This window comes from Portunus trituberculatus, chromosome 47, assembly GCF_017591435.1.
Source record: "Portunus trituberculatus isolate SZX2019 chromosome 47, ASM1759143v1, whole genome shotgun sequence".
Classification (NCBI taxonomy): domain Eukaryota; kingdom Metazoa; phylum Arthropoda; class Malacostraca; order Decapoda; family Portunidae; genus Portunus; species Portunus trituberculatus.
In genome coordinates, this window is record NC_059301.1 from 27,500,750 (window position 1) to 27,513,249 (window position 12,500).

The following is a 12,500-nucleotide window of genomic DNA, read 5'->3' on the forward strand; positions in this document are numbered from 1 at the left end:
AAAACTTGTCTGTCACAAAATAATTCGGCCTGATATTTAGAACGAAGCCTTGTTTTCACAATGCAAACTTGAATGACATCGTGAGTTGCATTTAACTTTCAGCTTGAAACATTTACATCGATTTGTTTTGACATCGTTTTGAACCAGCACATCTGACTTCGACTCTTGTCGTACATCAGATCAAAGAGAAACAATCCTATCGGTTGTCACATCGTCTTTTGAATACAGTTCATACGTACATAAATCAAACTGTTTCCTGGTATACTTCCCACTCAGTATGCCACTTTTCACTGCAATCGTGTAATTGTCATTTCTATAATATCTATAATTAATCCCATGATATTTCTTGGACGACCCCTATCCACCATTGGTATCGGAATCGTAACATTGTTACCGACGTTTCCACCTTCCATAATACGACGACTTCGTTTAACCATACGTTCAGCTTGTGAAAGCTGAGCTTCCCACGCACGTTTTCTTTGAGAAATAATATTGTTTTGATGAACAGAAAGTGGTGATGTTGGTTCGACAGCAGATTATTCCACAGTAGGTGGTTCGGTAGCTGGTGGTTCGACAGCAGGTGGTTCGACAGCTGTTGGTTGTAAAGTTATGAGTTTGACAGCAGGTGGATCATCAGTAAGTGGTTCGGTAGCTGGTGGTTCTACAGCAGGTGGTTCAGCAGCTTTGGTTATACAGCTATGAGTTCGACAGCAGGTGGTTCGGCAGTAGGTGGTTCGACAGCTGGTGGTTCGACAGCAGATTGTTCAACTGAAGTTGTTTCATCCGTAATTACTGACAGCAAATCGTCCTCACTTTGGAGACGCTGAATTACATCATGTGGAAGAGCTGAAGTTGTGAGTCCTACTTTTTCATCTAGATCCCAACAATGCAGCAAATGGTGACCTTTTAATGCCAGAATGGTAGCTAGAGTTTTTTTGATATTGCACAAATTTCAATCCAACTGTCCAGTCTGTTGTATTATTATCACTCAATCAGACTACCAACATATCTTTGATATCACAATTTGCTTGTTCAATTGACCCCTGGCTCTGAGGATGTCTAGGTTTTCCATGAACCATTACGAGACCAAGCCAAAGCAGTTTAAGTTCGGCAATAACACAAGCAGTAAACTCCGATCAGTTGTCACTTTGAAAAATTCCCGGTGCGCCAAGAAAAAGAAAAATATCCAAAAGCTGATAAGCAGCTTCTGCAGCACATTTTGATGTGAGAGGTCTCAATACATAGAACTTTGTAAGATGATATTGGTAAACCATTTTCTACTTATAGTTGCCTTGCTTCATTGCCTGCATATCTACAAGGTCATCTTGTGATCTAGAACCAAAGTTCTTTGTCAGAATAGGTCGAACAACAGTCCCTTTAGTTGTTGGTCGCTTAAGTTTACGTTGGCATTCGATGCACAGTGTTTGTAAATGGATACATATTTAGTATCATAGGTAATGTTGGCATATTTTTTAGTTAATTCCTTCACCATCTTATCGAACCCTCCGTGGCCAGTTGCAATGTGAGCACGCTTAACAATATCGAACGTATCCTCCAATGTAGCAAAATCAATAGGATCTTCATTAGCATTCCGTCTTCTGATCAACTCGAAAACATCACCACCCTTGAGAACCTCATACTTCTTCAGAAGGTAGTTTTCATGAGGCGTCTTTTTGTCTGTCTTGTCAATTGCTGTCAGATCTGCAATAATCTTATCATACTGCTCTTTTGGAAGCAAGACAGACTTTTTTCCTTCACTTTTGAATAATTCTTCCCGAAAATGTGCTTCTAAATCACACTCAGTTGGATTTGCCATGATGTTGACAGTAGGAAAGATGGCGTGTGACTGGTGACTAAAACTCTGCATGACCTTGTAGTGTTAAGTGGGGATATAGCACGGGGGATGGAAGGGGATAATTAGATGGAGTACTGAGATGGTTCGATAGTTCAGAGGTTTAAAGCGTGGGGGTATAGCAGGAGGGGTTGGGAGGGATAATTCGCGGGAGTCCTGCGATTTATTCCATTGTTCTCCCATACCAAATATGATTCAGGGAATCTGTATAATAATAAGGCCCAAAATTCAGGGAATATATATATTCCCTGAAAATTTCAGGGAATCAGACATTATACACATTCCCTGAAAATATCAAAGAATATATATATTCCCTGATTATATAGATTGACTGTAATATATATATATATATATATATATATATATATATATATATATATATATATATATATATATATATATATATATATATATATATATATATATATATATATATATATATATATATATAGAGAGAGAGAGAGAGAGAGAGAGAGAGAGAGAGAGAGAGAGAGAGAGAGAGAGAGAGAGAGAGAGAGAGAGAGAGAGAGAGAGAGAGAGATTCAAAACCCCATTCGAAATGCAGGCAGAAAAAAGAGAATGAAAAGAACAGCAATTGCGTTGTACTGAGTATTGGTATTGTTGAATGGCATGAAGTGAAACCTCAAAAGGAACCAATTGATAGTGGCAGCTTTTAGCCTGTCTGTCCTCTCTGCTCTGCTCCCCTAGCGGGGCGGAATTCAGAATTCTGGTGCAAGAAGCGTATTGATGCTCCAATATTTTTTTTTTTCAAATACGCTCGCATGAAGAGTATTTCGCATCAGCAATATGAATATGCACTTCACGCCGGACTGACATTGTTATGATGTGCCGTTATGATGTGCCGTTAAATGCGCTTACATTCAAAACAAGAATAGATTTGAGTTGTAAGTCGTACAGTCATGAATAAGAATGCAATATCATTTTGAAATCACTAGTTTTGTATTTTATGTTTCTCTTAATCTAAAGGTCTTTCATCTGATCTATTGACAGCCCCTCAATTTTGACTACCAGGTATCGATGATATGACAATTTTTACTTTATTTGACCAATTCCATGTGATTTTGCTGGGGAAATAAAAGTACAAGGACAAAAGTAAAGCAGAATATCCAATTACTATAGAGATTTATTTTCAAATTAAAAGTAAAATTTTCAGCAAACAATTTTACACGACTTCAAGGTTAAAGAGTTAGCAACTGAGAAATATCAGATCAGAGGACTCAAGGTTGCAGGGAATTAAGAAACACAGTGGAAGATGAGCAAGGTACACTGCTTAGCTCTTGTCCATTAGTGAACGTTGAGTGCCATTACGGTCATAGAGAAAGTTAAACTATAGCGAGCAATCTCAGAGGGTGGAGATGTCAGCAGGAGGATGCGCCTCCGCCAAACTTCCTGATTCAGTTTGTAACAAAATTCACGAAGAAGTGAGAAAGTTAAGCCACAAGTGATACTCTCCCTACAGCCTGTGTTAAGGCAGTAACTGAACTGCCTAGGTTCGCTGTGTAAGTCAGAATGTACGCAACAGTCGAGGTCACTGTTTCTCTGTTCTGTGACCATTAAGAATATATAAGGAAAGAAAAAGCAAAAATAACCTTATGTTTTTTTTATAATAGATGAACTTATCATATCTATGCACTATTTATGGTGATTTTCTCATTAAAAGTTTATTTGTATATTAAAAAGAAGTAAATATAGAAGCAAAAATAGATTAATACCAAGATTTACAATGTCATACAAATTTTCACGTTTTATGCGATACTTATAACTATATATGCCAGTTAAAACGAAGACTATAAATCATCTTTGCTATCACTCGAAGAAGGAATAATGAATAAAACAATAATGTAAAGTTTCCCACACGCTTCACAGCAATTTGTTAGATTCCCACCAGATTAAAGGGCTTAAAATCACGAAAACACACACACACACACACACACACACACACACAGAGAGAGAGAGAGAGAGAGAGAGAGAGAGAGAGAGAGAGAGAGAGTTAATAGACTTGTGAGTATCACTGTACCATGCAGCAGCATCCCAGCGTTAAAATATGACCACCACACTGTGGCACATGCCCTCCTTAATCAGCATGACGTAGTATAACACAGTATAAAATAGGTCGTCTTGGTCTGTAACGCCATGCGAAGGTCGATGTGTTAGTGCTGGCTGTATACCGCTCACTCACCAACAAAGCTACCAGCACCCAGCCCGCAGCCCTGCCAAGCGCGAGCCCGCCAGCCCGCGTGACGCACTGGAGGCTGTGTACTATTGATTCCCGTACCCTGATTAACATTGCAGCTCCCGACGGACGAACCACACGAAAAAAAAAAAGATTAAATTAGATGAATAGTGGATCACTTTCATTTGTAACACTTTCATAATTGGGATGATACATATTCAGAACATTTTTATAGTTTTCTTCAACATTAGAGCATTTCAGAAAAGCTTGCGGACTATACATGCTTTAAAATCGAAGAATTCTACATGTCTTTCTGCCTTTCAATTTATATGGCCTTCATATCTAATATGGTATACATATTGAAAGATTTATTCATTCATCTTTTTAATCTAAAAAGCGTACCTACTATAAAAGACATATAGAATCTTACTCATCTTTCTAACCCGTCATTTCATATCACCTTTATAATTAGACTGGTACTTAACTGGGACATTTACCTATACAATACTGAACCATTATTAACAAACTTACGAAAGTACAATAAATGTTTAATTAAAGATCTAGGAATACTCTTCTCTCTCTCTCTCTCTCTCTCTCTCTCTCTCTCTCTCTCTCTCTCTCTCTCTCTCTCTCTCTCTCTCTCTCTTCCATCTTAATTTTCGCCTCCTATGCATAAATTCAGCTTCCCCACAGCGAGGTTTCCATCTATAACTCATTCAACAAAATGATTAAATATTTACAAATTTCAACAAGGAAACGTGGGAGGAACGGACGAATGGAGAGAGAGAGAGAGAGAGAGAGAGAGAGAGAGAGAGAGAGAGAGAGAGAGAGAGAGAGAGAGAGAGAGAGAGAGAGAGAGAGAGAGAGAGAGAGAGAGAGAGAGAATGGGGGGGAGAGGGATGGCGAGGGACGAATGGACGAGGAAAACGATTGATGAGGGAAACCAGAGGAAGGGAGAGAAGAATAGTGGAAGAAAGATTACGACGGGGAGAGGGAAGGATGGATGGAGAGAACCTTGGAAAATAAAAAAGGAAGGTGGGGAGGAAATGAAAAGGCGTGGAGAGAGAGAGAGAGAGAGAGAGAGAGAGAGAGAGAGAGAGAGAGAGAGAGAGAGAGACGATAGCTGAAGGAATGAAGATTCGAAAGAAGCGAAGAAAGGGAAGTACGAAAGAAAAGAAAGAGAGGAATCAAGTTAGGAAAGTTGTAAGAAGGAAGCAGAAAAGAAGAAAGGAGAGAAAGGAAGAGAGAGATAACGAGGGAAGAAGGCTAAAGGAAAAAAGAATTTGGAAAGCGCAAGACGAGAAAGGAAATGAAGGGAGAGTGTGAGAGAATAAGGAAGAAGGACAGGAAAAGGTAATACAAAAAAACGAAGAGAAAAGAAAGAATGAAGGAGCAAAGAAATGACGAATTAAAAACAGAAGGATGCAGAGAAAACAAAATAAAAAGGGAGAAAATGCGGAAGGAAAGAACTACAAGAGAAGAAACAAGAGAAATTTAGAGTGCAATAGGGAAAGTGGAATACGAAAAATTTGAAAAAAGGAAATAATACAATAGGAATAAAGTTAAGAGGAAAAAAGCACTACAGAGTATATAAAGAGAAAAGGAAAAATTATTGATTGATTGATTGAATGATTGATTGAAAGATTTTATTTGAATTGGAGACACAGACACAAAGAGATCAAGTAGCAGTACTGAAAGCGAGAAGGAGGAAGAGGAGGAGGAGGAGGAGAAGGAGGAGGAGGAGGAGGAGAAAAAGAGATATAAGCCCGTACGCCTTTATTTGTGCTGTTTTCGTGGCTGTTTTCTTAGGCCACAAATAGGAATTTCATCATCTTTTTTTACCACCACTGCCAGTGTATAACCCTGATTAACCCTTTCAATACCAGGACGCATTTCCATATTCATTCTGCTTACTATATGATGATTTTATGCAGTTTCAGAAACTTATATGGGGATTGAAATAGTGAAGACTGTGGTCATTAATCTTGTGACCTCCATACACTCTTCCTAATGTCAACTGTCTAATCACACCCAAAACTCGTGGTAAAAATGCGTCTCAGTATTGAATGGGTTAAACTCTCATTATAATCATAAAAAGACCCTCGAAAACTCACCAGTAACCATTTTTTTTTTTTCGTGACAGGGCACTGACCAAGGGCAACAAAAGATAGAAAAATTACCCAATGAAGTGACGGTCTATAAAGAAATAGGCAAATGGGTTATCTGACATGGAAGGATAGTGTCTGAGAAACTGTTGTATGTTAGAAAAATAAATAAGTTGAAAGACAGTCGATACCAAGAAAACTAGAAAGTCTTTAGTTTCCTTGGTCGATTTCCGTGGGACTCACCAGATCAAGTAGATGGAGACAGCCACCGTGAGGATGAAGCCTGTCCCTACTGCTACTATGGCCATGGTCCAGAAATTGACCTCCTCTGAAAAATAAAGAGAAAGAAGTCTTTATGCATGACCTGGTTCTCATCTCTTATCTCACTTATCATATTCATCTTTTCACCATTATTTTTAAGCGTTCAGGCATCTGGTTTGGGGTGTGAACATTGAGAGGAGGATAAAAGAAGAAGAAAACAAAACAAAAATATGGGTTGCTTAGTATGCTGCTCCTCACTTACCATTCGTAAAATATGACCATTACTTTTAATACATTAAAACCATTACAGGGAGGGTAAACACACGCGCACACACACACACACACACACACACACACACACACACACACACACACACACACACACACACACACACACACACACACAGAAAGACCTAATAAACAAGAAAAATAAATGATAAATCTATGATGCATCACTTATAGCCTTTTCATTTACTAGCACTATCAGATGAGAACATTTCATCAGTGGCCTATTCTTAACGTCCTCAAAATAAGCATAATGAAGAAAAAGTTAAGATATAAGAAAGATAATGAATATAGTCAAGAGGTTTCGGATCTTTGCAAAAGTATATCATTTCAAAGTTCATTAATTATTGTACATAAGCGAGTCAGGTTGGCGAGTAATTTTAGCCTTCTGTTATTCCTTTGTTCTTTAGTAAACAGCTTTATTTCTTTTTTTTTTTTTCAAACACTGATTTTGGTATTTTGAATCTAATAGTTATCTGTTAAGAAATGACTGGAAGCCAAGTTGACATGCTATGGTATAACTATACAAGTAGTAGTAGTAGTAGTCGTAGTAGTAGTAGTAGTAGTAGTAGTAGTAGTAGCAGGAGTAGTAAGTTTATTGATAACAGATCTCTTTGTAAGATATCAATAATGACATGAACTTTAGATAAGGCAAATAGATCTAGAATAAGATTTTGAAAACATTCATAGTTCAACTTAATTTTCAGTCTCTTGTTTCAATGCATATTGGTTTCTTGGTAAATGAATTATAAATTATCATGAATCATAGCATACTAAGGATAGAGTGCCTGACGGAGGTAAACCTGCTTATAGTCCCTGTGGTTCGGGGAGTTATTTGCTGATCTTTCCCTCATGTTGAACTAAGGAGTCTCTTACCATCACTCGTTACTGCGTGATATCGTGTCTCCTTTTTTCCTCTTCCTTATTATTTATTCCTTATCTTGCCTCTCTTCCTGTTTCCCTTTGCTATATATTTTCCTTCTCTTTTTATCTCATTCGTTTTTAATGTTACTTTTTTTCATTTTTTTACTATCTATTTCTCTCTCTCTCTCTCTCTCTCTCTCTCTCTCTCTCTCTCTCTCTCTCTCTCTCTCTCTCTCTCTCTCTCTCTCTCTCTCTCTCTCTCTCTCTCTCTCTCTCTCTCTCTCTCTCTCTCATTATTTGCTATTATTCTCTCCCTTCATCCTGCTTCTCTTCGCTAGATTATACATTTTTCCTTTTTGTAGCATTTTTAACCCCTTTTTTTGTATTCTAGTTTATATTTTTTTCTCTGTCACCTTTTCTTCATGTATCCTCATCATTATCTGCCCTTTCATAGTTTGTTTCTCTTCTTCCTGCTTCTCTCTCTTAAGCAATATCTATTTTGCCTTTTTTGCAGCATTTTGTTAATATTTTTGTTTTGTTTTTATCTTTATTTCTGTTCGATCTATTTTATATTTCTTTCCCTCATTGGCTCTTTCGCTAGCTTATCCCTCTTTTTCCTGTTTCACTTCACTAAGCTGTATTTTCATTTCATTTGTATTGTGACACTTCTTTCTTATTTCGCTGTATTATTTTTCTGTTGTAGCCCACTTCTCTGACGTCTTTTCTCCATTTCTTTCGATTATTCTTCAGTTTCTTTCCTCCTCTCCTTATATCCCTTTAATATTTTTTCTTATTCTATAATGTAACCCTTTCATAAATTTCTTTGTGTGTGTGTGTGTGTGTGTGTGTGTGTGTGTGTGTGTGTGTGTGTGTGTGTGTGTGTGTGTGTGTGTGTGTGTGTGTGTGTGTGTGTGTGTGTGTGTGTGTGTTTACCATCTTGATATTCATCTATCGGACGTCTTTTTTCTATTTGTTTTTCTCACTTTTTTTACTCCTCCTCGTCTTCCTCATCATGTCTCTTTTTGTAGAATCATATTTTCATTTATCTATCATCACTTTATCTAATATTAAGATTTTTTTTACCATTTATCCTTTCTCAGGCAATCATCTTTCCCATACTTTATTCTTCCTTTCGTCTATCCTATTTTTCCGTGTCTGCTTTTCTTTTATTCTTTCCCCTTTATTTTATATCTGCTATTCTATCTCTAATCATTTCACTAAATAGCATTTCATTTCGCCATTTATTTGTTTAATTCTTTCACTATCTTCTTTCATTTCACTTCTGCTAAGTATTTTATTCGTTTCTTTCTAATGATCCTTGTCACTATCTTTACCATAACTTCACCTCTACATTTCTAGTCACTATCACTTCCTCTTCTTCATCGCTGTCTCCTCGCTTCCCTTTTTTTTTTTAATCATCTCCATGGTTTTGCTTAGATCTTCCCCTTCCTCCTTCCTCTCTTTCTTTCCTTTTTAACTCCTTTTTTTCTTTCACAAACTTTTCATGTCTAGACATCGGAAAAAAATGTCATTCAAAATAGTTTAGGTTTTTGTTGAATATACTCTTTTCATCAAAGTGTGTGATAAAACATTTATATATGAAACTTTTGTCGTTGTTTAATTTCACTGGAAAATGAATGCGAACAAAATTTTTAAAACATTTATTTAATATTTTCGGTGGGTGGATTTCCTTGATATATTGATACTTCAGGACATCAGAATCATAATACAATAATATGTTATCAAGAGTTTCCATCAGAGACAGGTCCGCCTTCTTTAGCTTTGTCAGATGAGCGGAATGAAAGCTAAGCTCCCAGTAATGAAAGCAAGATCTGCTTATAGTTGGAGATCTTCCAAAGTTTTTGTGTTTTTTCTACTGCTTCTACTTCTGCTGGGTCTAACTTAACTAAGAAAGACTTCACAACATCAATACAAGGAACATAAAACGATGCAGCTTCAATCTATGATACCCATCTGGTAATTACTGCTTCAAGCGGAAGAGGTACCAAGTTTCATGTTTCTCTTCATGTTGCTACACGGCTTTGAACTTTGAAAAACATTTGTTTCACAGAAGATATTAGTTCATTAACTTTTTGAAAAAAAAAGTCTCGCTATCTTGTAGACTCGATCCAAAGCATGAAAAAAAGATACGAGTCAACTGAATCATGAATTGGTAAAACACTTTGAGGTTTTCCAAATTCTTGAACATGCAAGGTGTTGGAACGCTCACAAGAAGTTTAAGTTAAATTTATCAATGAATGCACTATTCATTGTGTGTGGTCTGATAGGCGAGGCTCTAAGGCGCTGACGTGAAACTAGAGACTTGCATCATACACGCCCCTGGTGCCAGAGGTGTCAAGGCTTTCAAATTTTGTTTTTCCACTGATGAGTCAGACTGCCCGAGGTACCATAGTCTTCATAGTCATGTAAAATAATTCCAGTTACGAATAATTCAAGTATCAATCATGTGAAGAGAATAACTATTTTTCTATGTCGTTGATGCAATATACGGATGAATTCCATTATTCCAGACTTCACTCCATTTTATCTTTTAACTTCTAATCGAATAATTAGTAGCCGTGAAACAGAGTACTGAGATACCGCTGTTTAACTGTTCAACTGTTTAACAAGTATACCTTGGGAAAATATTGTGTTTGGGCTATTTTATGTAAATAACCTGCAGAAACACCATTTTCCTCCTTTTTATTCATTTGTATTTTTCATTTATCTGTTTTATTCATTTATTTATTTATTTATTTATTTCTATTTTAATTTTCTTTTGCAAAAATAATTCATATGTGAAAAGAAATATACAGTCTGAATATATTTCTCGATTTCTATTTATGATCATCCTCTTCGTTTTTCCCACTTTGTAGTCACCATTTTCCTTCCTACCCTCAGAATCTTTTTTTCTTAAATCACATTTTCCTTCCTTTCGAAGACATTTTTCCTACAAGTTACCTTTGCCTGCCTTCTCTCCTTCATTCATTCATTATTTTTGTCCTTCATTCCTTTCTTCACAAAACTATATACTTTCCCATTAATCAAATTATTCTTTATCTTATAAATTATTTTTCCTTATCTCATTTCTTTCCTTAACGATATTTTTTAGCACGAGTAACTTTGCCTTTTTGCATTCCTTCCTTTCTTCACTCTTTCCTTGCTTGCTTCACAAACTATCTTTTCCATGACCCTTCCTTTCCACTCTTTACTGTCACCATGCATGCACCTTTCCCCTCTTCATTTCTACCTCCCTGGCTCCCCTTTCTTACCCTCCATAAAGCTGTCATTCACTCACTACATATTTTCGCTTCATGCCTCTCCTTTGAAAGTTCTTTTTATACCCCTCCTCTCTCCCTTTCCTCTCTAGTGCTTGACCATTTTTCCGTTCCCCCATCCGCTCCTCTTCTGGCTCATCCGTTTTACCCAGCAGTCGTTACCTTCGTTCCTTCCTCTTTGTCTTTGTTCAGCCTCCTCCGTGAAAGGTTGAAAGGTTCCTGTGAAAGTCCTTGTCTTTTCTGTTACGTGTGTGTGTGTGTGTGTGTGTGTGTGTGTGTGTGTGTGTGTGTGTGTGTGTGTGTGTGTGTGTGTGTGTGCGTGTGCGTGTGCGTGTGCGTGAGAGTTTGTGTTCATCCGTGTGACTACCAGCTGTTAAATGCATATATAGTTGGTATCTATGTTTATCTATTTATTTGTTTGTTTCTTTGTCCATCTGCCTGTCTCTCGGTGTGTTTATCTGTTTTCTTATTTATGTTGGTTTGTTTATCTGTCTGTCTATTTGTCTGCCCTACCCTTCCTTCTCTCTCTGTCTCTGTCTCTCTCTCTCTCTCTCTCTCTCTCTCTCTCTCTCTCTCTCTCTCTCTCTCTCTCTCTCTCTCTCTCTCTCTCTCTCTCTCTAATTAACATCATTTGGAAACATTTTTGAAAACAGTAATTAGAGATAAGAGCTTTGAATACAAATCTGTAATTAAGACACCCTCCCTTTGCCAATAGTCACGAAGATACAGGATGTGTGTGTGTGTGTGTGTGTGTGTGTGTGTGTGTGTGTGTGTGTGTGTGTGTGTGTGTGTGTGTGTGTGTGTGTGTGTGTGTGTGTGTGTATTTGCGTGCGTGTGTGTGTGTGTGTGTGCATGTGTGTAGATCTATAATCTATTATTATCTACTGTACTGTTAATAGATCTAGCAATTTATTACTCAGATTACCATTATTATATCAGGCATTTAATAATGGTGCCTATGAGGATAAGTTGAACAGAAAAGAATGAGAGTGATATGAGTAGATGTTAAGCCTCGAAGACTACCACGTTAAGACACAGACAATTAGAAACTACTTTAATAAGGATCAAAAGTCCACACACCCCTCCCTTCGATGTGTCTGGCGTTGTCTCCCAGTCTTTCCTCAGTCGTACTACTACGGGAATTCGGAAACTCCTTTTTTCTGGATCAAAAGTCGAGGCACCACCTACACTCCCTTCCTTCCACTGTGTCTTTCGTCTCCCAGTCTTCCCTCATTCTTAAGTCCTCCCTGATCTATTTAAAATCCATCAGTTGCCAGACTTTGCAAGGGGACTGTCAGCAGATCAGGGGACTTAATACTGAGGGAAAACTCTAAAGGACGACGAAGAAGAGTTAGCACTTTAACAGGAGGGAGGAGGGAGGTTGCAAGACACGAATCTTCAAGTATTGGATAACGCTTTCGATTTTCTAGTCTGTTAACTTCATAGACTTCTCTCCTATACCTGTTATTTTTTTTTTTCTTTAGCCAAAACTCTCTTATATACAAAAGTGACTTCTGCTCTTCACCATACTGCGCAATCCATTTATGATGCTGTTGTTTTGCAGTGTTTGTTACCACACATTCGTATTTAAAAAATGCCTGTCTTTTTCACCAATTCATTGTTTTGTTTTGTTTTAAGTGGAACTATGTAACATTTTAAGG

The 12,500-nt window shown here is 37.3% G+C and overlaps 1 protein-coding gene across 2 annotated transcripts in view; it reads right to left on the reverse strand.

Annotated features, from left to right (window-relative positions):
- The window catches only part of LOC123520839, a 43,927-nt gene that overhangs the window by 5,285 nt on the left and 26,142 nt on the right, over nt 1-12,500 (reverse strand). For both annotated transcript variants that reach the window (XM_045283474.1, XM_045283475.1), the window contains exon 3: nt 6,395-6,479. In XM_045283474.1, coding sequence (XP_045139409.1) covers nt 6,395-6,479 — 85 coding nt within the window. The remainder of the gene's footprint in view (nt 1-6,394; nt 6,480-12,500) is intronic.